Source organism: Erythrolamprus reginae, chromosome Z (genome assembly GCF_031021105.1).
Source record: "Erythrolamprus reginae isolate rEryReg1 chromosome Z, rEryReg1.hap1, whole genome shotgun sequence".
Lineage (NCBI taxonomy): Eukaryota > Metazoa > Chordata > Lepidosauria > Squamata > Dipsadidae > Erythrolamprus > Erythrolamprus reginae.
Genome location: NC_091963.1, coordinates 92070035 through 92095463, shown reverse-complemented (window position 1 = coordinate 92095463; position 25429 = coordinate 92070035). Strand labels below are relative to the sequence as shown.

Genomic DNA, 25429 nt, shown 5'->3' with positions numbered 1-25429 from the left:
ACTTCCTTGGTTTTTTTGGAAGTTCCTATTTAAGTCATTGTCTATTAGGACTCCAAGATCCCTGCCACAATTACTGCTATTGAGCCCATTTTCACCTAATCTATAACTACATGTGGTTTTTCTTGCCTAAGTGTAGCACCTCACTTACAGAAGCTGTAACATCATATATTGTGTACCAACCAGGAACCTGCAAATATACAGTAACAATAAACCTTGGTTCATAGCTAAACTTAAGCAGTTGCATCATTCTAAAGAGGAAGCCTACAGAAAAGGTGAAAGAATGTTGTACAATCAGGCCAGAAATGTATTAACAAAGGAGATCAGAGCAGCAAAGAGAAACTTCTCTGAAAATCTAAAGAATCAATTCTCAACAAATGAACCAGCAAACATGTGGAAAACTCTCAAAAAAATCACCGGTTACAGCAAACCACCTTTCCAAGCTGAAGGACATCAGCGACTGACAGATGACCTGAATGTGTTCTACTGCAGGTTTGAAAAGAAACTACAGCCACCTATCTCCACAACCTCAATTCTAGACACACCATCAACAACCAAATCTTCTAAAACTGAACCCATCCCATTGGATTTACAACCCCTGGTGATCATAGAAGAGGAAATGCAAGATCTATTTCACAGACATAAGCCTGAAAAAGCACCAGGCCCAGACAAGATAACCCTTTTTTGCTTAAAAGTCTGTGCTGACCAGTTGGCTCCTATCTTCATCCAAATCTTCAACAAATCACTAGAGATGTGCTACGTTCCTTCCTGCTTCTCTACTATCACCCCAATGTCGAAGAAGCCCTCCACCAAGGAACTGAATGATTACAGACCAGTTGTTCTAACATCTGTAGTTATGAAAACCTTTGAAAGGCTAGTGATGCCCCACTTAAAAACCATCATGGATCCAGGTTTCATTCAGCTGCCCCTCTCCTTGCTGCACCTGAAGCATCCCGATGACTTGGTTTTAGATTTGGTGGGCCTCCCAAATTTTCTCAAGCTCTGTTCTGCAGCCAGAGTGAAGGTTTTCTCCCATTGGGTCCTCAACAGATTGATCTCTACCTCCAGTGCCAGCTTGAACCAATGACTCAAGTCCTTGGGAGCCCCCCTCAACTTGCAGTGTTGGTAGATATTATCGCTCAGGCCATCCTGAGTGTAATACTCTATGAGGATCCCAGCTGGGTGCAAGCTCACATAGAACATTAGGTCACAAAATTCCTGGGTGTACTCAGCCACAGACCTCCCACCCTGTCTCAAGGTTTTAATCCTATTTCTGGCCTTGCATTCAGCTAGGGGGTCCTCAAAATATGCTCAAAGGGCTGCCATAAATTCATCAAAATTCCTCAGCAAGGGGTCACTGGTGTCATGCAAGAGACCATCCAATCAGCTGCTCTTCCTTCTAGGGCTCTCATGACCACTCTGACCCCTGCAGGATCCCCAGGGAATTCCTCCCCATAATCTTCTATATATTGCCAGACCTGGGCTAGAAAGTGTCTCAGCCCACCAGGGGCTCCACCGTAATTTTGAGCCAGGGGGGCATCCAGTGCTCAATGTCTGCAGGGGCTCCTCCCTCTTCAGGGATCTACTTGCACTGGGGGTGGGTGGGCTGCTGTTCTGGGCCGGGCCCCATCCATATCACTTTTTGCCCCAGCTGAGACTTGGCTTCTGTGTCTCTCCACTGTTTCTAAAACCTCTTTAATGTCTGTCACTACTTCCGATAACAGGAGCCTCTCTTCGTTCTCCCCTTTCCCCTCCCCTTTCGACTTTCTTCACTGGGTTACATTAGCATGAGAGCGAGAGGATGCTTCCTCCAGGATTTCGCTAGCCCCCACTCCCATTGACCACTTAGCTCTTGGGTGAGGCTCGGCATCCTGCTCCTCTTGATCATCTCCCCATCACCTCCAATCCTCCTCCTTCTGGATCTGGCTGTGGGAAGGGCAGGGTAGGCCAACTGCCCCTTCTGCCTGATCTCTGCTGCTGTCTCAGTCAGACATTGTTGCTTAGCCACTGCTGTAGTTTTATCTCTGGAATGGCTATTCACTGTAGATTTTGCTTAATGTCAGGTTTGCTTCACTCAGAATTTAGAAAAAGTAAAACTCAGAGTCCATTTTGAACTTCAAAGGTCATCTTTACTAAATCAGAAGTGAATGTATCAAAAGGAAAGAATAGTCTGAGGAAAAAGGCACGAGAGATGCATATTATAAAGTAACACCAACACCCCCTTGACAATTCACCCAATCCCCATTGTTCATCTTTGTCAGGTGGACGCATGTTCATTGGTGCATCATACTTTTGGAATGCACACCATTAACCCCCACTTTTCATCACCCCTTCTCAGGAGAAATGAAACTTTCTTGGGCTCCTCTAGCAGACTTTCCCGCTCCCAAATCCCAAACATCTCCCCCACCCCCCATTCCTCATGACAGCCAAAGCACAGTTGAAAGACGAAACACAATGAGGCTGACAGATAGGAGGAGAACCACCGTAAAGTGGCGCTTTCCACTCCCAATTTCTCCAGCCATCACAAAAGGATACCATGCTTGATAACATCGAAGGCTGCTGACAGGTCAAGGAGCACCAGGATAGAGGAATGTCCCCTATCCCAGGCCCGCCAGAGATAATCCATCAGCGTGACAAAAGTAGCTTCCATGCTGTGACTGGTCCTGAAACCAGACTGAAAGGAGTCCAGATAATCTAGCAAAATCTCTCCGGAAAATCCTCCTGTCGCCCAGCAAAGTAGAATGCTTTCTCTCTAGCAATAACTGCCCTTGGAACAGGAATGGGTTCTAAGTTACCTTGCTGCCAGTTTGCTTCCTCCCATGCCATGTGGGTGCACCTTGTGTGTGCACATATGCATGCACAGTGCCAACCCCCTCCCCCAAAATAAATAAATAAATAAAAAGCCAAAACCAAGATGGATGGACAGTGCTGGAAACTCGTCTTCTGCGCATGTTCAGAAGAATTTTTTAAAAAAAATAAATGGTGGTATCCACGGACCAGCACTGGCCAAACCCACATCTGCCTGGGAAGATTCCTCATCTCTTTTGCAAACTACCTTCTCACCCCAAGCCTGTCCAGTCTCAGCCCCATCCAATTTGTTCAAAGTATATTTGTGGATAAAATATTATTTGTCATTGATTGAAAAAGTGGAAATTATAAAATTTGGGGAAGAGTTGCTGCTATGGAGCAAAAGATTAATTTCTAATGTGTGCTGCAGCCCTACCCACTGGGATGCAATGAGGCATTTTGTTCAAAGCTTGTTTGCTCTATAGAACTTGGCTGGTTACAAAATGCACTGGAAATTAAGTTCTATAGAGCAAACAATGTTCTCATAAAGTGTTCATTTATCAGAAAGTATCTTGGTGAGATGGTTCCCTATTATCCTTAGACATGCATAAAGCTTTCTACTAGGGGGCTATTAGATCTGAATTGGAATAATCCCTTTGCTGTCATCAGCAGATGACAGCAAAGGGCTAGAGATTACTGTACCCCTTTGTTGCCATCTAGAGATGATCTGGATTTTTGCAGGCCAGATCTGGTAGCTCACATTGTCTGAAGGAACCCACCAGAAGTCAATATATTTCCTATTTTCTCTACCTAAAAATCCCAGTGCAGTTTTTGAAATTAAATGAAATAGCCAAGAGAAACAAGTATTCAAGTTTTTTTAAAAAAAGCTAACAAGGTCAGGGCTCAGGAAACTAGAGGGGAATGTGGTTCCAGAGGGCAGGTGTCACTAATGGAAAAGGCATATCATTTTAAGTCTTTCTAGTTGACTCTGTTTTGTAGAAGGATTTCAAGCATGTCCATTTGCTGGATCTAGTAAGATGAACATAGGGAAGCAATCCTACAAATAGCCAAGTCCTGTTTTGCCATGTAAGAATTTATAGAGAGTAATCAGACCTTGAATTGTATCTGGAAGTAGTGCAAGTTAGGAATCAATAGCATTATGTGGACACACTTGCTTGTATTGTCATGTTCTGTACCAATTACAGTTTCTATATTATGTCCAAGGGCACCCTTGTGTCAAGTTAATTGCAGTAGTCCAAGTAAGAAGTGTGAAAGGCATGAGTCACTGCGAATATGGCCTCTTTATCTCAGAAAGGTTCATATGACACACAAGATTGGTTATTCTATCCTCAGTTGCTATCTGTTTCTTGAGTAACAGCTGTGTTTCTAAGAGGACTGCAAAATTGCACACTAAATAGTTTTAGGAGAGAATGTTCCCTTTCAGAATTAAATATAGAAACCTCCATATCCAGGAGGCCCTAAGACCCATAGTCTTTCAATCTTGCCAGGATTAATATGGAGTCTGTTCTTTCCTATTCAGACTCCTAAAGACTCCAGAAAGTGGGAAATAATCTTATTATCACCATTTGGCTGGTCCAGGATGGAAATATATTATTATGTACTATCAGCATACTGCTGATATTTCATGCCATGTTGACAAATAACTTCACCCAGCAGTTTATTGTAGATCAGCATGTGAACCTTAATGAAGATTAAAGTCAGGAATTCCCACAATGGTCTCTGTATTCTGATGATTTATAATTTTAATTCTGTGGTGGATTGCTTCAACAGGAGTTAAACAAAAGGAGAGTGAAGAAAGAGGATAGTGCACCACATTTATAACATCGAATAAGGGCTAAATCCTCAGAAAAATATTATACTTGCACTAATTTCATCATTTTTAGTAGGCACATTTGCTTGGGGGGGCGGTGGAGAGGGCAGTCTAAGGCTAAACATGTGCTATTATCATTTTCAGAATCTGATTCAAAGTGATGTGTGACATAGCAATCAATTGGGAGGACTTAATAGATAGATTATGCAATTTAACTGAGGCCACGTATCTTGAATTAATTTTAAAATACTGTAATTTTTTTGGTATAAGATGCATGATTTACTCCCCAAAAGAGGGTCAAAACTGGGTGCGTCTTATACTCTGAATGTAGCACCCACATACTCACCAGCCCCCACCATTTCTAAGTTTTCAAGCAACTGACTTTTCAATGATTTTTTCTCTCTCCCAGCTTGCTTTGTACAAAACAGCTATTAAGAAAAGTTGCACCTTTACCACAGTAAATCTCTGCTCTACTAACAGATAAAGCAGATGTGCTATTACGGTCTTTGTTCTTGACTACATGCCAATTTATTTTAAAACAATAGGAGCTTGTGTACAACCAAATTCTTTTAAACTGGGAGATCTGTGCCGCTCGCTATCAGAATTATTTTTTTCATGTTTTGCTCCCTAAAAATTAAGATGGGTCTTGTATTCCAGTGTGTTTTATACTCAGAAAAATACAGTATATGAAAACACAGAGCATTGTTTGCTTTGTTTCCAGTAAAATGCGATGGTTTAAATAAGCATAGGAAAGGAAATTGGAGACATTCCTTTCAACATGTCATTAGATTTAAATATGAATTGAAAATTGGTGTTTATAGTGAACATAGTTGCATATGCTTAATTATAAAAAGCACAATACAAGGAAGAACTAATTAATCAAGAATGGATATAACCATTGCAACCTAAACAGTGTGATGACCTGTATGGATGATTCAATCATGAGAATTATTCAGCTGTCATTGCTACACTATCCTGCTTCTGGTTGTCAGTTCTACCATCTTCAGTTTGCCCTAAACATTTCTGAGCTACTCAATCTTTAAAATATATTGAGATAACAGGTGGGCTTATCTCACCATATTACTCTTACTGCTGTCCAGCAGATAATTTTAAACCATGATCTTTTCTAACAAGTAGGAATGATTTTATATTGTAAAATTTACCTTATTTTGATATTCATTCCTGAAATGCTTTTGTGTTTCTCCAGATCTGGCAAAAGTCCCTGAAGTAGGCATGAGATTCAGATCTTGAGCTGCAAGCTCTCTTGATTTGGCTTCAGGGAGGAATAAGACAGAGTGACAGCTCAGCATATTGTATCACATCCTTTGTATCAGGTATCATCAAGACCTTGAAGTGATGTCAACTCTAAAAATAATTTCTTACTGAAAACATGAATTGCATCAGTAGTGGTTCTACACAGGGTATTTGTTTGAACTTGGTGAGTGGTTAAATGGCAAAATTGGACATAGCTAGAACTTCCTTTGGAATTTTGAACATATCTATAGGATGTTTTCAAGTGAGGGGAAGGGGGAGGTAGAATGAAGTATATCAGGAGATAGCAATGGGTAAGAGATAGAAAAGCAAACTGAATTTGATGCTGAAATTCTGTTTTGCATTGTTGTTAAAGTTTATTTATTTTATTTATTTTTATTTATTTATTTAGTCCAATACACAATGAGGGTTTTAGTGGGTATATATCTATATACACATAGTAAAATACATGATGAAGGTTATAGAGGAGATACTCATAGTAAAATATATCTAAGAAATAATAGAAAAGAAGGTATAGTAATAGAACATATCAATGAAAGAATAGAAGAAGAGATATAGGAATAGAAGAAAGGTATAGGAGATATAGGAGAGCAATAGGACAGGGGACGGAAGGCACTCTAGTGCACTTGTACTCGCCCCTTACTGACCTCTTAGGAATCTGGATAGGTCAATTGTAGATAATCTAAGGGTAAAGTGTTGGGGGTTTGGGGATGACACTATGGAGTCCGGTAATGAGTTCCACACTTTGACAACTCGCTTACTGAAGTAATATTTTTTACAGTCAAGTTTGGAGCTGTTAATATTAAGTTTAAATCTGTTGTGTGCTCTTGTGTTGTTGTGGTTGAAGCTGAAGTAGTTGCCAACAGGCAGGATGTTGCAGCATATGATCTTGTGGGCAATACTTAGATCTTGTTTAAGGCGTCTTAGTGCTAAACTTTCTAGGCCCAGGATTGAAAGTCTAGTCTCATAGGGTATTCTATTTCGAGTGGAGGAGTGAAGGGCTCTTCTGGTGAAGTATCTTTGGACATTTTCAAGGGTGTTAATGTCTGAGATGCGATATGGGTTCCAAACAGATGAGCTGTATTCGAGGATGGGTCTGACAAAAGTTTTATAAGCTCTGGTAAGTAGTGTGAAATTGCAAGAGCAGAAGTTACATAGGATTAGGTTTACAACTCTTGAAGCCTTCTTGGCTATATTATTGCAGTAGGCTTTGGCACTTAAATCTTTTGTTATTAGTATACCAAGGTCTTTAACCGAGAGGGGATTATCTGTGATAATTTGATTATTCAGTTCGTATTTGGAGTTCAGATTCTTCTTCCCAATGTGTAGAACAGAGAATTTGCTAGTTGAGATTTGGAGTTGCCATGTATTAGACCACTCAGAAACAGCGTCAAGGTCTTTTTGGAGAGTAGTGGTGGAAGTCAACAATTTGCAAGTAATAGGGCATAGAACATCAGAGTTGGAAGGGACTTTGGAGTTCTTCTAGTCTTCTAGTCCAACTCCCTACATAAGCAAGAGATCCTACACCATTTCAGACAAATGGTTGTCCAGTTTCTTTTTAAAACCTCAAATGATGGAACCTCCACAGCTTCTGAAAGCAAGTTGTTCCACTGGTTGATTGTTCTCACTGTCAGGTGATTTCTTCTTAGTTTATATTTCTTCTCTCCTTGGTTCTTCATAATTTGTGATGATAATCTTTTTCCTATGTATGTAATCTGCAGAGATTTCTGCAGTGGTGGTTAAAAGTGTGCAAATGAAAAAAGCAGTGTTGCACTAATTTCCTTTTACAAATTAGTAATGTTGACGGCATGCAGGGATTTGTTGTGAAGGTCCAATGCTACTTTACCATTTTATTGAAAGCATTGGATTCTGTCAATGCCTCTGGACATCTTCCTCTTTATTTTTGAAAACAAATATTAAAACTTTGCTGGAAGAGAAAAAGAAACAATTGAACATTCTAACTAAATTAAAGGGAGAAAATCTTTCACAGATTTTGTTTTCAAAATAAAATGTTTTCAAATCTAGATATTTTGGGATATTGGGGATGAATATACCCATGGCAAATATGGATACCATTAAGTAGGATGTTCCATTATACACGTCTCTTTGCAAAAGTATGCATTTCACATTTCTCATGCATTTTAGAGGTTGTGTTATCATGGTGGTATACATTGAAGAGACAATGATCATCTTTGTGCTATAGAGCTTTAACATAAAAATAGCAATATTGATTTTAATTCACTACATATTCATGATTAAAATATTCAGTCCAGAACAAATAAAGGATTCTGTTTTGAGCAGTAGTATCTTGATGAGTTTTTTTAAAGTCAAAATGATAATTTTGATCCTATCCCCTTTGTGTGTGTGCATGCAATTATCTAAGCTGCAGTAAAGTAAGTCTCAATTTATAAATCAGCGTGAACCATATCAAATATTTTAAGAATTCTCGCACCACAAATATAATTTCTAACCTTAATTTGCTGACTAAAATCAAACCCATAACTTAGCTAACTCTGTGAAAGGTCAGATTGTTTAAGTTAAATAAAAGAATAATAGAGTTTCAGACAAATGGTTGTCCAGTCTATTTTTAAAAGCCTCCAGAGATGGACCACCCACAACTTCTGAAGGCAAGCCATTCCACTGGTTAATTGTTTTCATATCAAGAGAATTCTCCTTAGTCCTAGATTTCTTCTGATAGCCAAATCTGGCCTGCCTTGGTTTACTTTTCAATAAGTAACCAATTGGAAGATCATTTTAAAACAATTTATTAGGGTACCCTGATAAAGATAGCCAGGAGCTCCAGAAGGAACTCTCGAAATTGAGTGAGTGGGCAACAAAGTGGCAAATGCATTTTAACCTAAAGAAGTGCAAAGTTATGCACATCGGGGCAAAGAACTCCAATTATACCTACCAACTGATGGGGACAAAACTTTCCAAGACAACCCAAGAAAGGGATCTTGGGGTTTTGGTGGACAGCTCAATGAAGATGTCAACCCAGTGCACAGCAGCAGTAAAAAAAGCAAATCGAAAATAGGTCAGCAAGCGTTGTATTGCCTTTGTACAAATTGATGGTGAGACCACACTTGGAGTACTGTGTACAGTTCTGGACACTGCACCTCAAGAAGGATATAGTGGAACTGGAAAAGGTGCAAAAAAGGGCAACAAGAATTATAAAGGAAATGGAGCACCTCTCTTATGATACCAGGTTACAACGCCTTGGTCTCCTCAGCCTTGAAAGATGGCATTTAAGGGGTGACTTGATCGAAGTGTATAAAATCATGCATGGAATAGAAAAGGTGGATAGAGAAAAATTATTTTCTCTATCACACAATACTAGGACAAGGGGGCCAGGTCCACCATCAGGAATTTTGTGGCCCCATACAGCCTAAGTGTCTGCCCCCCCCCCCCGGCCATTTTAAAACTACTGCCCCCCAAATCCCGTGCCATGCCCACCATGGCCACACACCCTGGGCAAGCCCTCCCCCGGCCCTCTGAGGTCAAACACAGCCCTGATGTGGCCCTCAATGAAATTGAGTTTGACACCCCTGGCCTAGAGGCTAAATCCTATGAACAAGGGCTAAGAGAACGAGTATGTTTAGCTCAATAAATAGAAAACTGAGGGGGAATATAATAGTAGTTTCCCAATCCTTAAAGGGCTGCCACAAAGCAGATGGCATCTATTTATTCTCCATGCCACCTGAACGTAGTACAAGAAGCAATGGGCGGAACCTCACCAAGAAGAAATGCAATCTGGAAATAAGGAAAAACTTGGGACTGGGCGGCATAGAAATAAATAATAAATAAATAAATAAATAAATAAATAAATAAATAAATAAATCCCTTCTTTTTTATTAAAAGAAATTAATAGAAACATAGAAGACTGATGGCAGAAAAAGACCTCATGGTCCATCTAGTCTGCCCTTATACTATTTCCTGTATTTTATCTTAGGATGGATATATGTTTATCCCAGGCATGTTTAAATTCAGTTACTGTGGATTTACCAACCACGTCTGCTGGAAGTTCATGAAGTCTTTCCTGATACGTTTTATGCTTAAGACCTTCCACCATTCTTGTAGCCCGTCTTTGGACCCGTTCAATTTTGTCAATAATAATTTAAAAAAACCAAAATCCATTACTATTAAAACTAAAACAACCAGCAAAACTATTAATAAAAACAGGTGAGGGCTGGGGTTTTTTCTCTGTTATTATTTAAGTGCTTTTACCATATGCTTTAAATCAAGAATTACTTCTCTCTCTGTTTCTCTCTCTTTTCTGTCATTCTCTGCCTCGATCATTTTCTCATTTCTCTTTTTTTCTCCCCTTTTTTCTATCATTTCTCTCTTCCTTCCACTCTTCTCTCTCTCTCTCTTTCTTCCTCTCTTTCACTCTCTTCCTTCCTCTCTCATCTCTTTCTTTCTCTTTCTCTCTCTTGCTTTCTTTCTCTTTCTCTCACTCCCTTCCTCTCTCATCTCTTTCTTTCTTTCCTTCTCTCTCTCTCTTTCTCTATCTTGCTTTCTTCCTCTCTCTCACTCTCTTCCTTCCGCTCTCATTTCTCTCTCTCTTTTTATCTCTCTCTCTCTTTCTCTATCTTGCTTTCTTCCTCTCTCTCTCTCTTCCTTCCTCTCTCATCTCTTACTTTCTTTCTCTCTCTCTTTCTCTATCTTGCTTTCTTCCTCTCTCTCACTCTTCCTTCCTCTCATCTCTCTCTCTTTTCTTTCTCTCTCTTTCTCTATCTCTCCCCCTCTTTCTCTATCTCTCTTTTTCTCACTTTCCCTCTCTTGTTTTCTTTCTCTCTCTCTCTTGCTTTCTCTCTCACACTCTTTCTCTCTCTCGTTCTCTTTCTCTTGCTATCTCTTTCTCTCCCCCTATTTCTCTCTCTCTCTCTCACTTTCTCTCTATCTTGTTCTGTCATTGCTCTCACTCTCTCTCGTTCTCCGGAGGCTGGCGAAAGTAATTTTCAATGTCGGGCGCGCGGGCTGACGCGTGCTCTCCCCATCCCCCTGCTGCCAGCCGAACCCGGAAAATCCAAAGTAAGAAAAACCTTCGCTCTTACTTTGAATGTTCTGGGCAGGCTGGCAGGGAGATGGAGAGAGAGAGCGTCAGCCTGCACGCCCGACATTGAAAATCGCCTTCGCCGGCCGGCGGCCCCCGCTGTGAAAATGCCTGCAGAGAAGAAAGAGAGACGGAGCGGGCGGGTGGGCGAGGGCAGCGGCGAGTAACCACGGGGGCGCGAGGGGGCTAGAGGCGTGGGGGGGGCGGGGGCGGCCGCGGCTTCGTGTCCGTCCTTGGAAAAGGGTGCGCAGGGGGGCCTTTTGGGGGACGCTGGCGCACGCGTGCAATGCCTACAACTTGCGCTTGTGTTAAATTTTGTTTCTTTCCTAAGCAACCTTCTGTGTAAAAAAATCCATTTGGGAACGACTCATTCCCAAATGGATTTTTTTACACAGAAGGCTGCTTAGGAAAGAAACAAAATTTAACATAAGCGCAACTAACACAAGCGCAACTGCCACCCCGAAGGGGCTCCTACCTTCGCCGCATGCTTTATTCTGGGACTGGAGGACCGCGCTGCCAAAGGCTCCGTCGGGGCTTCGAGTCCTGCCTCGCGAGGGCCAGAGGGCCCGCCTTTTTCGCTGGTGAGGCAGGCGGCCGGCAAGAGAGGGCCGGTACTGCGCATGTGCGAGGAGCTGCTCACTGGGCACAAATTACTGTAGGCGCCAGGAGGCCGGCGGGCAAAACCGCCCCCCCTCATTGTTCAATTTGGCCGGGCCCGTGATGCCGGGCCCGTGATGCCACTCCCAGTAGTACCGCCCTATCGGCATCCCTGAAGGGGGCACTTCCTAAATCTCATTAGTTGGGGGAAAGATCAAAGGCAACATGAGAAAATATTATTTTACTGAAAGAGTAGTAGATCCTTGGAACAAACTTCCAGCAGACGTGGTTGGTAAATCCACAGTAACCGAATTTAAACATGCCTGGGATAAACATATATCCATTGTAAGATAAAATACAGGAAATAGTAAAAGGGCAGACTAGATGGACCTTGGGGTCTTTTTCTGCCGTCAGTCTTCTATGTTTCTATGTTTCTATGTTTCTCATAGGTAAGAAAGTGAGGACAAATCAAGGGAAAGATTTCTTCACCCAGAGGGTCATTGGTTTATGGAATTCACTTCCAGAAGAGGACATGACAGCTGTCAGCCTTGATTGCTTCAAGGCAGGACTAGACAGATTCATGGATGCCAAGTGTATCTGTGGTTATTGAAACGGATGTCCAAGTGCTGCCTCTATGTTGGTTGAGGCAGGCAGGATTCCCTTGAGTACTACTTGTTGGGGGTCAAGAGAAAGGGAGGGTCTTGCCTTCTCTTTCTGCTCAAAATCCCCATGGACAATTGGTGGGCCACTGCCTGACACAGAATGCTGGACTCAATGGGCATTGGCCTGATTCAGCATGGCTCTTCTTATGTTCTTATAGTAGGATCTATCTATGAAAAGGGAGACCCTCAAGACCAATCTTATATTCCCTTTTATAATTAACACAACAAAGAAAATGCAGGAGGAAAGTTGATTGGGCAGGATAAAAGTAATCTCTTCTTTGCACAATAAATCAACTACAAAAGTTTTTGAAATTCATAAAGAAACATAACAAATGTCAGTTTTGCATTAACAATTTTTAAAATCAGAAAATAGTATCCATCTATTCATCTCTAGTTTATCTTTTCAGTTTAGAAGCTATCAAACAAACCACACAATTATAGGATAAAAAGTTTTTCTACATTCCAATCTATACTGGTTTGATAAATCCTCATAAAAGAGGGAAATAAGTTAAATTAAAATACCTTAGTTAATAAGTTACAAAATCCATGTCAAGTGCCCCTCTCATCTCTCCTTGATTAATTTCTATATGTTGTTTCTTGTCTTCCCTTCTGCTGATTTGGAAAATGGGTTGACCTCTTCTTCTTTGTGGTAGCCCTCATATATTGGAATACTGCTAGTCCTTCTTTTTGCTAGTTATATTCAATTCCTGCAATAATTCTTCATGTGTTTTAGCCTCCAGCCCCCTAATTATCTTTGTTGCTCTTTTCTGTACTGTTTCCAGAATTTTCAACATCTTTTTTTATATTATGGTGGCCAAAACTGGATGCAGTATGCCAAGTGTAGTCTTGCCAAAGCTTTATAAAGCAGTATTAACACTTCACATGATTCCATCTCTCTATTAATGCAGCCTAGGATAGCAGTGGCTTTTTTCGCAATCACAGTACACTGCTAACTCATATCTAAGTTGTCCACTAGGATCCCAATATCTCTCTTATGGTTACTGCTATTGAGCAAGGTACTAACTGTTGCAACGGCACATGAATGAAAGTCTGCAGGCAGGAGATGTCTTGAGGGAAGGCACTCTGTACAAAGGGAATGCACCCCTTTTTATTGTCCTCAAGACACATCTCATTGGATATTGGGCATACTTTTACAGGATATCATTGGTTAACAATTGTATGGCAAATGTGTGGTCAGCTCATGATCAGTTCATGCTGTGATTATGCTAATGGCAATGCCTAGGTGTGGTTTAGAGGTCCCTCCAGAGTTGAATACACAACTGATAAGGAAGTGTGTTTTTAGGAGAGTGCCAAATGTCACTTAGTCTCAGGTCAGCGTAGTTTGCCAGCTGTTGGCCTGGGGCCTTTTTGTCTCCACACCGCCTGTACTGAACCTGTGCATTTAGCTGTTGCCTAAGTGTAAATATTTCTTTTCTCTACATTGACTTTCATTTTGTTAGATAGGGACCAAGATATTGAAGACTACTGCCTGAATACAATACTCTAGATGAGAGCACACAGGACAAATCGAGAAAAGCATGAACTAAGGTTATACATCCTATTTCATCATTCTCTTCAGTACTGAAGGGTGAGGGAACAATAACTGAGGCGAGCCAGATCCTGAACCATATCAAGCCTTTATTAAGGATAACAGAAGGCAACAGCAATCACAACCAGAAAACAGCTCAAGTAAACTGTCAGCACGTCAGCCACAACTGACAGCTCTTTTACAGTCGGCTGTCAGATGCGACAGCCAATGGGGAGTTTCCAATCTCCCACTTCAGAGCAGCTCCTGTTTTGGCCAATCAGGGATGTTTCTGAAGAGACTCTAGCATCCTGAGGGGACTACCAACCCTCCTCTCTTGGTTGACGCAGACGTAATCTCCCAAATAGGCTGGGTGCCTGTGTGTCCTCGTTGAGCGGCAAAGTTCTGGAACTTCTGCTGGAGTCGAAGGAGGAACTGCTGCTGGGTTGGTGACACAGCTGAAGAATCTCCGGACTTGGAAGAGGCGTGTGGCAGACGTCGAAGGCAGACGGGCCTTCAGGTAAGTCAGCCAGCGATGCGGTGAACTGAGGGGTGTGTGTCAAGAAGCATAGCAACTGGTGGTTGCACATTTTAGTGCAGCCATTGTCCTTGCTGCTGGTCCCCACGATGCTGCCAGATCTGGCCATTGGTCAGTTTGACCCTATGAAAGCAGGAGACAGTTAGGTAGATGATTTTTCCCGGTAGCCAACACGTTTTGGCCATAGATCAAATTGCATTCTTTAAACCCTGGGGCTGGCTGGAAGAATCATTAGGGATGTCTGTTGCATACAAGGGATGTAGCCAGTCTAGATCCATCAGAGGCAGCATCCCATCAATAATTTGGCCAGGCTGTCTTTGGCTGATGGGAATGAGGTAGAGTGCTGTGTCAGGAGGTACTGGGAGGCTCTGTCCTGCCAATTAGTTGATTGCAAAAGGCTAAGGGCATCCTTGGCAGACTGGACAGTGCATTCAACTTGGCAATTACTGGCAGGGTGTCATGACACTACCAGGCCATTACTGACATATGCCATGCAATGCAGGAACAGCTGAAAATGGGTGGAAGCATATTATGGCCCATTGTCCGAGACCAGGAGATCAGGCAGTTCATTGGTAGTAACATTTTCATCAGAGTGTGAATGTGTACTGTAAGTGAATGTCTCTCACTCTGCACACCAGTTGTTCCAGGAGTGAATCATCTAGGCCAGGGAACTCGCAGTCCAAGGCAGCGTCTTGTAGGGAGGCCATGTAATGGTTTATGGGCTCATCTTCCTTTTGGGTTCATTGTCTGAAGATGAAACAGTGTGCTTTGTGCAATGGAGTGGGGGAGTAGTGGTTCCTCAGCTTGATGAGGAGGTTGTCCCATAGAACCATGTACACCAGTTGAAGGGTGACTAGGGCCCATGCAGTTGAAAACATCTGGTGGCCTCAAGCATTTAGGAAATAGGCTCTTTTCTGAGCACTGGAGAGTTTGGTCAGGTCATTTGCTTGAAGGAAGCATTCAAACCTTTCCGTGCATGTGTCCTGTGTCTCAGTGGCTGGACTGTGCCACAAAAGTGGTTGGATTAGTGCTGTTGCTCGCCATCCTGAGAAGGATGGGCTGAGGCAAATTGTAACAGGCAGCTCGAGTGTCTTTCAGCTCAGTTTTGAGGCTCAGATGTTCACGGCTCAGAATCCCACCTTTGTTGCCAGTGTTAAATCCAAAAGATGAGGGAGCAATAACTAAGGCAAACTAGATCATGAACCATAACAAGCCTTTATTAAGGCTAACAGTAGGCAACAGCAATCACAACCAAAAAAACAGGTCAAGTAAACAGACATCTCTTTTATAGCCAACTGTCAGACATGACTGCCAATCGTGACCAATCTCCTGCTTCAGAGCAGCTGCCATTTTGGCCAATCAGGGATGTTTCTGAAGAGAGTCTAGCATCGGGGGGGGGGGGCATGATGTAACATCTGTTGCTTCATTCTGCATAAGGTATAGTTAGCTCTGGTTGAGCAGAATACTGATTTTTCAGAAGTCTGGTTCACATATGCTATGTTCATCACTTGTGAGGTTGCTTCAGTTGATGATATGAGTGCATGTCCAATTCATTCAAATGCTTGAGATAGAAGTTTTATTCTTAAGCATTAAGTTAGACAATGATATTAATTGTATATTATTTAAGCATTTATTATCGTATTTTTTGGAGTCTAAGACATACCTTTTTACTCCCTAAAAGAAGCTGAAAATTCAGGTGTGTCTTATGCTCTGAATATAACCTCCCCCCCCAGCCCTAACTAGCTGCTAATGATCTTCCTAGCTCTTACATTGCAGGCCCCTTCATTGTTTCTCTCTGCGAAGAATATTTTCCAAGCCCCAAGTCTTCGCAGAGGTTTTTTCATTGCTCTTCTTGCTATGAATAAATTTCTTTCTACCTCTAACCAGGTGCTAATGATGTTCCCAGCTCTTAGAGGCTTACAAGCTCTTTCATTGTTACTCTCTGCAAAGAATGCTTTCCAGCCCCTATGTCTGTGAAAGTTTTTTTTCATTGCTTTACTCAGAATGTTTCTTTCCAGCCCTAACCAGATGCTAATGATGTTTCCAGCTGTTACCAGCTTGTAAGCTCTTTCATTGTTACTCTTTCCGAATAAGTGTTTTTTTAAAAAAGCCCTAACCAGGGGATATAATAATGTGCTGAATCTGACCAGACTAAGGATGCTAGCCAGATGAATATTGGCATGCAGATTTTTTCTCCTATTTTTCTCCCCCAAAACTAAGGTGAGTCTTATACTCCGAAAAATGTGGTAATTAAGTCTATACACAAATATGCTGATTTTCTCTTTCAAAGTCCAAAAATGAGAAACAATTTTGGACTAAGATTTGGACAGTGCTGAACCCCACTGAATCCCTCTTTCCCAGGCAATTATCCATAAGTTGGATTTACTAATGGGACCAGTCTAATAGTACTAGAATTTGCTGTATCCTCAGAAGCAAATAGTATAGAAATAATAGGGTATAGTACTCAAGGTCCTAACAATGCTTAATGTGTCTTTATGTATTAATTCTGAGAGAAGTGTCCTCATTATTATTAAAGAATAGTGCAGCCCTGTCTTCCATGCATAGCTCTCACCTGTCAAATGCATGAACAGGTGAGGAGCTGTTTGCATACAGGCTTTACCAGTTCACCTGCTATATTGGCTGGTTAAGACTACTAGCAAGCAGTCAAGCAAACTCATTGCCTTCTTTCTGCTGACAAGATGGTTGGCATGACTTGGTTCTATTTCTGTTTATTCCCTGGAAGGAAAGCATTGATAGCTTAGCTGTGCACTAGTGGCATTTGTGGACTCCATGTAATATATATGGATGCTGCTAATTGTGGCCATTATTAAAAGAACTAATATTCCTCTAGAGCATGTATTTGTTTGGGATATTTGGAATTTGGGATGACAGACTGGGTAGAGGATGAATCAGGGTGATTTGGGAGGAATCTCTCAGACTCAAGGACTAGGGCACTTTAATGGAACTGCAAAGGAAAGCCTATACTGTCTACCTATACTATCTATCATTTTATAGGGTGAGCTTAGTTAGTCAAGGAATTCTTTTAGATCCCATTCACATACAAAGGGTGGTAATAATATTTAGGGTTAAGGTTCTTGCAAATATTACAGCAATCATCTATATGAAACCCTAGATCAGGGAATTCCTGAGGAAAAATCAATTTGAGGCATGCTTTAATGAGAACAGATCATGAGCCAGAGCCAGAGTCAAACCTTAAGGGAATTTGCAGCATTATACATTTAATTTGGAAAAGGATGCACCATCCAAATTTTAAAACTGCAAATTCAGGATGTTGCTGGGGGCTGCAAGTTTCCCACTTTATTTTAATCATGAATGTTGATCTTATAATGTTGATCTTGCAGTTCAGACTCTAGAAAACCAAGACTCTAGAAAACCAATGGCCATTGTATATGACAAAAGCTTTTTTTTTTAAAAAAAAACAACCCTTATTTATTTATTTATTTATTTAGTCAAGTACATATTGGTAGCATACAAAGTTATAACAATGTTTATATACATGATACTAGTAAGAGAGAAACATTAGGACAGGGGACGGAAGGCATGCTAGTGCACTTATGCATGCCCCTTACTGACCTGTTAGGAATCATTAGGAAAGGCTTAGTCTTAGGAAAGGTTTAGTATAAATATAAAGTTTTGGAGATTAGATGTTAATACTACAGAGTTAAGTAGTGACTTCCATGCATTAACTACTCGGTTACTAAAGTTGTATTTCCTGCAGTCGAGTTTGGAGCAGTTTACTTTAAGTTTGTATCTGTTGTGTGCTTGTGCATTGTTGTGGTTGAAGCTGAAATAGTTGTTGACAGGAAGGATGTTGTAGCAGATGATTTTATGGGCTGTGCTTAGGTCATGCTTAGGTCACATAGTTCTAAGCTTTCCAAAGTAGGATTGTAAGTCTAGTTGCATAGGGTATTCTGTTGAGAGTGAAGGAGCGGAGGGCTCTTCTAATAAAGTATCTCTGGACATTTTCTACAGTGTTTATGTCTAAAATGTGGTGTGGGTTCCAGACAGATGAGCTGTATTCAAGGATTGGTCTGGTGAAAGTTTTGTATGCTCTGGTTAGTAGTATGAGATTACCAGAGCAGAAGCTATGTAGGATTAGATTAACAACTCTTGAAGCCTTTTTGATGATGTTGTTGCAGTGGGCTTTGGCACTTAGGTCATTTGATATGAGTATTCCAAAGTCTTTTGTGGAGTGAGGGTTGTCTGTAAGATCTTGTTTGTTCAGCTTGTATTTGGTGTTTTGGTTCTTTTTGCCAATGTTTAGGAAAGAGTATTTTTTGGTTGAGATTTGGAGTTGCCAGATCTTTGACCATTCAGACACAAAATCAGAATAAATGACTTTGGAGATTTTTTTGGAGAGTAGCTGTGTTATCAGTGGTGTTGAAAAGTTTTACATCATTGCGAAGAGATGTGATAGCAAAAGTCATTTATATAGAGAATGAAGAATATTGGTCCAAGCACGCTGTCTTGGGGTACGCCACTGTTAACCGGAACAGGATTAGATATGGCACTCCCTATTTTGACAACTTGTTGTCTCTTTGATAGGAATGTAGTTATCCAGCCATGGAGGGATCTTGAGATGAGATAGGATTTGAGTTTTAGAAATAGTTTGTCATGAACCACTGAGTCGAAGGCTTTACAGAAGTCAGTGTAAATTGCATCTATTGATTTGCCCTGATCGATATGTCTAGTCCATAATAATAATAATAATAATTTATTGGATTTGTATGCCGCCCCTCTCCACAGACTCGGGGCGGCTAACAACAATAATAAACACAACATGTACAATCCAATAATAAAAAACAACTAAAAACCCCTATTATAAAACCAAACATACACACAAACATACCATGCATAACTTGTAATGGCCTAGGAGGAAGAGCTATCTCAATGCCCCCATGCCTGGCGGTATAAATGAGTCTTGAGTAGTTTACGAAAGACAGGGAGGGTGGGGGCAGTTCTAATCTCCGGGGGGAGTTGGTTCCAGAGGGCCGGGGCCGCCACAGAGAAGGCTCTTCCCCTGGGGCCCACCAAACAATATTGTTTAGTCGACGGGACCCGGAGAAGGCCAACTCTGTGGGACCTTATCGGTCGCTGGGATTCGTGCGGTAGCAGGTGGTTCCGGAGGTAATCTGGTCCATTGCCATGTAGGCCTTTAAAGGTCATGACCAACACTTTGAATTGTGACCGGAAAATGATCGGCAGCCAATGCAAGCCACGGAGTGTTGAAGAAACATGGGTGAATCTTGGAAGCCCCACGATGGCTCTTGCGGCTGCGTTCTGCACGATCTGAAGTTTCCGAACACTTTTCAGATGTAGCCCCATGTAGAGAGCATTGCAGTAATTGAACCTCGAGGTGATGAGGGCATGAGTTTTTGCAGTGAAGGAGTTACAAGATAATTTTTTTTCTGAAACCAAATTGTTTGCTAGACTGTAGGTTGCTAGTTTCTAGGTTGAAGGTAATTGATTGGTTTACGATTGATTCCATGACTTTGCATGTAACGCAGCATAGAGAGATTGATTCATCATAGCATTCTTTGTTATTGGGTCCTTTTAGAGTTGGAATGGGTCTTGAGTCCTTGAGTTTGTTATTTACAAAGTTGTAGAAGGTGCAGTTGGATTTGGAGCACAGGAGGTTTTCCTCTTGTTTGCTGTGATAATCGAAGCATTCTGTCTTTATTTGGTGGCATATATTTTTGTAGCAGATTTTGAAGTTGGCTACATGGGCTTTTTTGTTTCTCCACCAGAGAGAAATATATTTTTTGGATTGTAGTTTTCTTATTGAGATGGGTAGGTTGCTTTACTTGCTTATTAGTGGTACATGTAGTCTGATACTTCTTTTAACTTCAAGCAAGAATATGTTGTAAAGAATAGAGTTTGCCAGTCAAGAGTTGAGAGATCATCGTCTATGAGTTCATAGTTGGCTTTTTCAAAGTTGTACTTGGGTGTCGCATTATTAAAGTGATTCTCGGAGTGACGTAGGTTGAGGATGAAGATAATCATTCTATGGTTGCTGTTGGAAAATGGTTCTTTTATTTGTGGTCCATAAATTGCGCTTTTGCTCTTGCAGAATATGTTGAGTCTAGTATTGTTTATTACTAGCTGGTTGAGTCCCAGTTTGGCAACAGAGTTGTATAGGGTTATATGGATGGGTTCCTTCATGCAGTTAATGTGGGGCAGGTTGAGGTCACCAAGGAAGATAAGCTTGTGCTGGGCCTGCCTATATTTGTAGTACATAATCATCTGCGTGAGCATAATCGAAAGTGAACCATTGGACTTGGTCAAACTTTTCCCTTTTAAATGAATATTAATTGAATACAGAACAATATCTGATGAGGTTTTGCAAAATATGGGAACTAAGTTAAATATTTAAATGTCTCAATCTCAATTATGAGTTTTGTACTGTATTTATAATTTATAAAGGAGATGGCAAAAAGGATCCAAAAAGGAGGCTGTACTCTGGATCGATTTATTTAAATAGGACAATCAGACTGGCCCAAGTAGGTACATCATACTCCTGAAATTTATGGACCTAACCCTGATAACACTTTCAGGAGTTCCTAAAGATTTGAATATTTCTTTTGGGGTCTTGAGATTATATGAGCTCATCACGTGGATTTCTCTTTTTTAGGATCAGAACTGGGTTTATTTTCAACTGCCATTACTTTTCTTATTTTGTTATCAATAATTCTGTTCACTTTAAACCAATGTGTGCCTACTATTATTGAAATTGTAAGATGCAATTGCAACTTCTGTTGTATTTAATGAAATAAAGAATGAATGAATGAAGATTAATGCAGTTGATTTATTATTAGTTCAGCAGTATTTTTAATTCATTCATTTGTGAAACATTTAATGTGCACAAACATTAAACAACAACAACAACCAGATTACAGCAGAAAATAACTGCACTACTTAAGGTTCACTGTGTCTTCTTCTGCCGCCCCGAGTCCTTGGAGAAGGGCGGCATACAAATCTAATAAATTATTAAATTATTATTATTGCAAAAAAATAATGTTTGCCCATCTTCTCAGAATGTCTAGGTCAAGAACCAGACCTTGGGAGCCATGGATGATTGCTTTGATTGTTTTAGCAATAGTGCTGGTCTTAGCCACTGTCATTGGTTTGCTTGTGTACTTTTTGATATATGGTAAGTATATTTGTTTTTCTCTCCATATGATTTGAATGGCTTTGTGCATGAAAATTTTCAATAATCAGAAAGAAAAAAATTATCATGTTTTTTTAGAGTATAAGACATACCGGAATATAAGATACACCTTAGTTTTGGGTGAGGAAAATAGGGAAAAAATAATCTGCCTACCAGATATGCATGTGGCTAGTCTTTAGTCTGGTCAGCTTCAGCACATTAGTTTGCTAAAGAACAGTTTCTAGAACACTTCACTTTTCTCTCTCTTCAGAGAGAAACAATGAGAAAATCAGACAAAGAGATTCACCTATTAGCTCCTTATTAGGGCTGAAAAAGGCTCAGCCAATTGTCGGAGGGAATAGCAATGAAAAAAGCAGGCTCAGGGAAGATCACCTAGCTAACAAAGCATGGAAGATTGCATTAACACCTCGTTAGGGCTAAAAAAACTTAGTAAAAGCTGCATTTGGAATATAAGATGCACCAAAAATTTCAGCCTCTTTTTTTGGGGGGGGGAGTGAATCTTATACTCCAGAAAATATGGTATGTAATACATTTCTTTCCTGAAGAATTTGTAGGTTTTTTATTCCAAATGGATCATGTTAAGCCAGGCCATCTGCCAAACAACATAGCATATTTATTATGGATTGGCAATGTTTTCCTGCCTAATTTCTGTGTTGGTGTATCAAACCAAGGCAAAGTATGATCCTGTTGTATCCTGCCAGCATTATGTAATGGGCAGGAAGAATAACCCCGAGGAATAGGATGAAAAGCAACAACCAAGACAATGGTCAGGTAAAAGACATCTGAATCTAGGGTAGAAATGTAATTTGAGAAAGCATATCAAATATGACTCTCCCTATTTCTCATGAAGAAAAAAGAGATAGGGAATTGCAAAATTCTGTTACTATAACCAAACAGCTTGGACTTACAGCTATTTATTTAGGAACCAAAGCTATGTCATCGCTCAAAGAAGTGACTAATGGCTGGTCCATGCATTTATGTATGGACCATCACAACATCCATACAGTCACATGATTGTGGTTTTGGTTGCTCAGAAACTGGCTTGCACTTACAACAATTGCTGTACCATGTAGTCATGTGATCACTATTTGTGATCTTTTATTTATTTATTTATTTATTAGATTTGTATGCTGCCCCTCTCCGTAGATTTGGGGCGGCTAACAACAATAATAAAACAGCATATGACAAATCTAATATTTAAAATAATTTAAAAACCCATATTAAAAACCAGACATACACATAAACATACCATGCATAAATTGTATAGGCCTAGGGGGAAAGGAATATCTCAATTCCCCCATGCCTGATGACAGAGGTGGATTTTAAGGAGCTTACGAAAGGCGAGGAGGGTGGGGGCAATTCTAATCTCTGGGTGGAGCTGGTTACAGAGGGTCGGGGCCACCACAGAGAAGGCTCTTCCCCTGAGTCCCACCAAACAACATTGTTTAGTCGATGGGACCCAGAGAAGGCCAACTCTGTGAGACCTAACTGGTCGCTGGGATTCGTGCGGCAGAAGGCGGTCCCGGAGATATTCTGGTACAATGCCATGAAGGGCTTTATAGGTCATAACCAACACTTTGAATTGTGACTGGAAACTGATCGGCAACCAATGCAGACTGCGGAGTGTTGGTGTAATATGGGCATACCTAGGGAAGCCCATGATTGCTCTCGCAGCTGCATTCTGCACGATCTGAAGTTTCCAAACACTTTTCAAAGGTAGCCCCATGTAGAGAACGTTACAATAGTTGAGCCTCGAGGTTATGAGGGCATGAGTGACTGTGAGCAGTGACTCCCAGTCCAAATAGGGCTGCAACTGATGCACCAGGCGAACCTGGACAAATGCCCCCCTCACCACAGCTGAAAGATGTATCTCTAATGTGAGCTGTGGATCGAGGAGGATGCCCAAGTTGCAGACCCTCTCTGAGGGGGTCAATGATTCCCGCCCAGGGTGATGGATGGAGAGATGGAATTGTCCCTGGGAGGCAAAACCCACAGCCACTCCGTCTTATCAGGGTTGAGTTTGAGTCTGTTGACACCCATCCAGACCCCAACAGCCTCCAGGCACTGGCACATCACATCCACTGCTTCATTGACTGCTTCGTTGACTGGACATGGGGTGGAGATGTACAACTGGATATCATCTGCATACTGATGATACTTCACCCCATGCCCTTGGGTGATCTTGCCCAGCAGTTTCATGTAGATATTAAATAGCAGGGGGGGAGAGGACTGGCCCCTGAGGCACTTCACAAGGGAGAAGCCTAGAGGTCAACCTCTGACCCCCCACTAAAACCAACTGCGACCGACCGGAGAGGTAGGAGGAGAGCCACTGAAGAACAGTGCCTACCACTCCCAACCCCTCCAGCCGATGCAGAAGGATACCATGGTCGATGGTATCGAAAGCTGCTGAGAGGTCGAGAAGCACCAGGACAGAGGATAAACCCCTGTCCCGGGGCCGCCAGAGATCATCCATCAACACAACCAAAGCAGTTTCCATGCTGTAGCCAGGCCTGAATCCTGACTGCTGAGGGCCTAGATAATCAGCTTCTTCCAAGGACTGCTGGAGCTGGAATGCCACCACCTTCTCAACAACCTTCTCCATAAAGGGAAGTTTGGAGACTGGACGATAGTTGTTGAGAATGGCTGGGTCCAGGGAAGGCTTCTTGAGGAGGGGGCACACAAGTGCCTCCTTGTAGGGATCCGGAAAGGACCCCTTCCCAAAGAAACATTGACAATCTCCTGGACCCAGCTCCGTGTCACTTCCCTGCTGGCCGAGACCAGCCAGGAGGGACACGGATCCAGTAAACAGGTGGCGGAACTCACAGCCCCAATGGCCTTGTCCACTTCATCAGGTGTCACCAGATCAAATTTTTCCCAGACAGATGGACAAGTACGGGCCCCAGTCACTTCGACTGACTCGTTGTCAGTCGACTCTGTTATCCAATTGTAGTCGAGGTCCGCTCGGATCCGAGCGATTTTATCAACGAAAAACGATCTTCCCAACCAGTTTCCAAGAAGCAAAATCAATAGGGAAGCTGGAAGGTCACAAACTGTAGTCAGGTAATGTATCAGTTAATGCTACTGTCAGGCCTGGAACCATTTTGGGCTTGGATCTTCAGTCCTGCTACATTTAATACTGTGGGAAACTGGGAGGGGGGATTGGGTGGAGTTGGGGAGATATGTAGTCAAAATAACATTCCTTTCTCCAAGAGTCAAGAACATTCTGCTCTACACCTGGAGTGGCATGAATGGAATGCATTTCCAGTTGGGATGGTGAATTTATTGGGCCATGTGATGGACATGTGCGTGCTGGGGCAGGGACTTGGATTTTCTTTTGGACAGGAAAACCCCCAAAAGCTTTCAGATTTGAATTTTCCTTGATGTGCCAATATGGCATCTCTAATGAAATGGAACTTTAAGGAAACTCATGTCTTGGAGTTTTCTTTTGTTGGAACCTTGATAGCTACAGTGAATTGTTTAACAACTGTGATTTTTTTAAAAAGGTTGCAAAATTGGATGAGGTCATATGGTATCTTTCTTAGTGATTGTATCACTTAATGACAGTTTTTGGGGTCCCAATTGTGGTTATTAAGTCAAGGACCACTGAATTAAAAGTAATATGGGTAGTCCTTGACTTCTGACCATAACTGAGCCCAAAATTTCCATTGCTAAGAGAGATAGTTATTCAGTTTTGCCCCGTTTAATGACTTTTCTAATCACAGTTGTTGGGTAAATCACTGCAGTTGTTAAATTAGTAACAGTGATAGCTGTTAAGTGAAACTGGCTTTTCCATTTGCTTGTCAGAAAGTCACAAAAGGTGTTCCCATGGCCTTGGATCATTGCAACCACCATAAATTCATGCCAGGTGCCAAGTGTCTGAATTTTGATCATATGACCATGGGGATGCTGTAATGGTTGTAAGTATGGAAAATGGTCATAAGTCACTTTTTTCAGTGCTGTTGTAACTTTGAACAATCA

General features: G+C 41.5%; 1 protein-coding gene across 9 annotated transcripts in view; it reads left to right on the top strand.

Moving 5' to 3' along the window:
* Nucleotides 1-25429, top strand: part of LOC139153266 (transmembrane protease serine 11E-like) — a 90550-nt gene that overhangs the window by 29780 nt on the left and 35341 nt on the right. For 2 of the 9 annotated variants that reach the window (XM_070726987.1, XM_070726988.1), the window contains 2 exons: nucleotides 13660-14244; nucleotides 21318-21433. In XM_070726987.1, the coding sequence (XP_070583088.1) occupies nucleotides 21319-21433 (115 nt within the window). In that variant the 5' untranslated portion in view covers nucleotides 13660-14244; nucleotide 21318. Of the gene's footprint in view, nucleotides 1-5822; nucleotides 6054-13659; nucleotides 14245-21317; nucleotides 21434-25429 lie in introns of all 9 variants that reach the window. The other 7 variants (XM_070726992.1, XM_070726989.1, XM_070726991.1 and 4 more) reach the window with 7 other exon arrangements.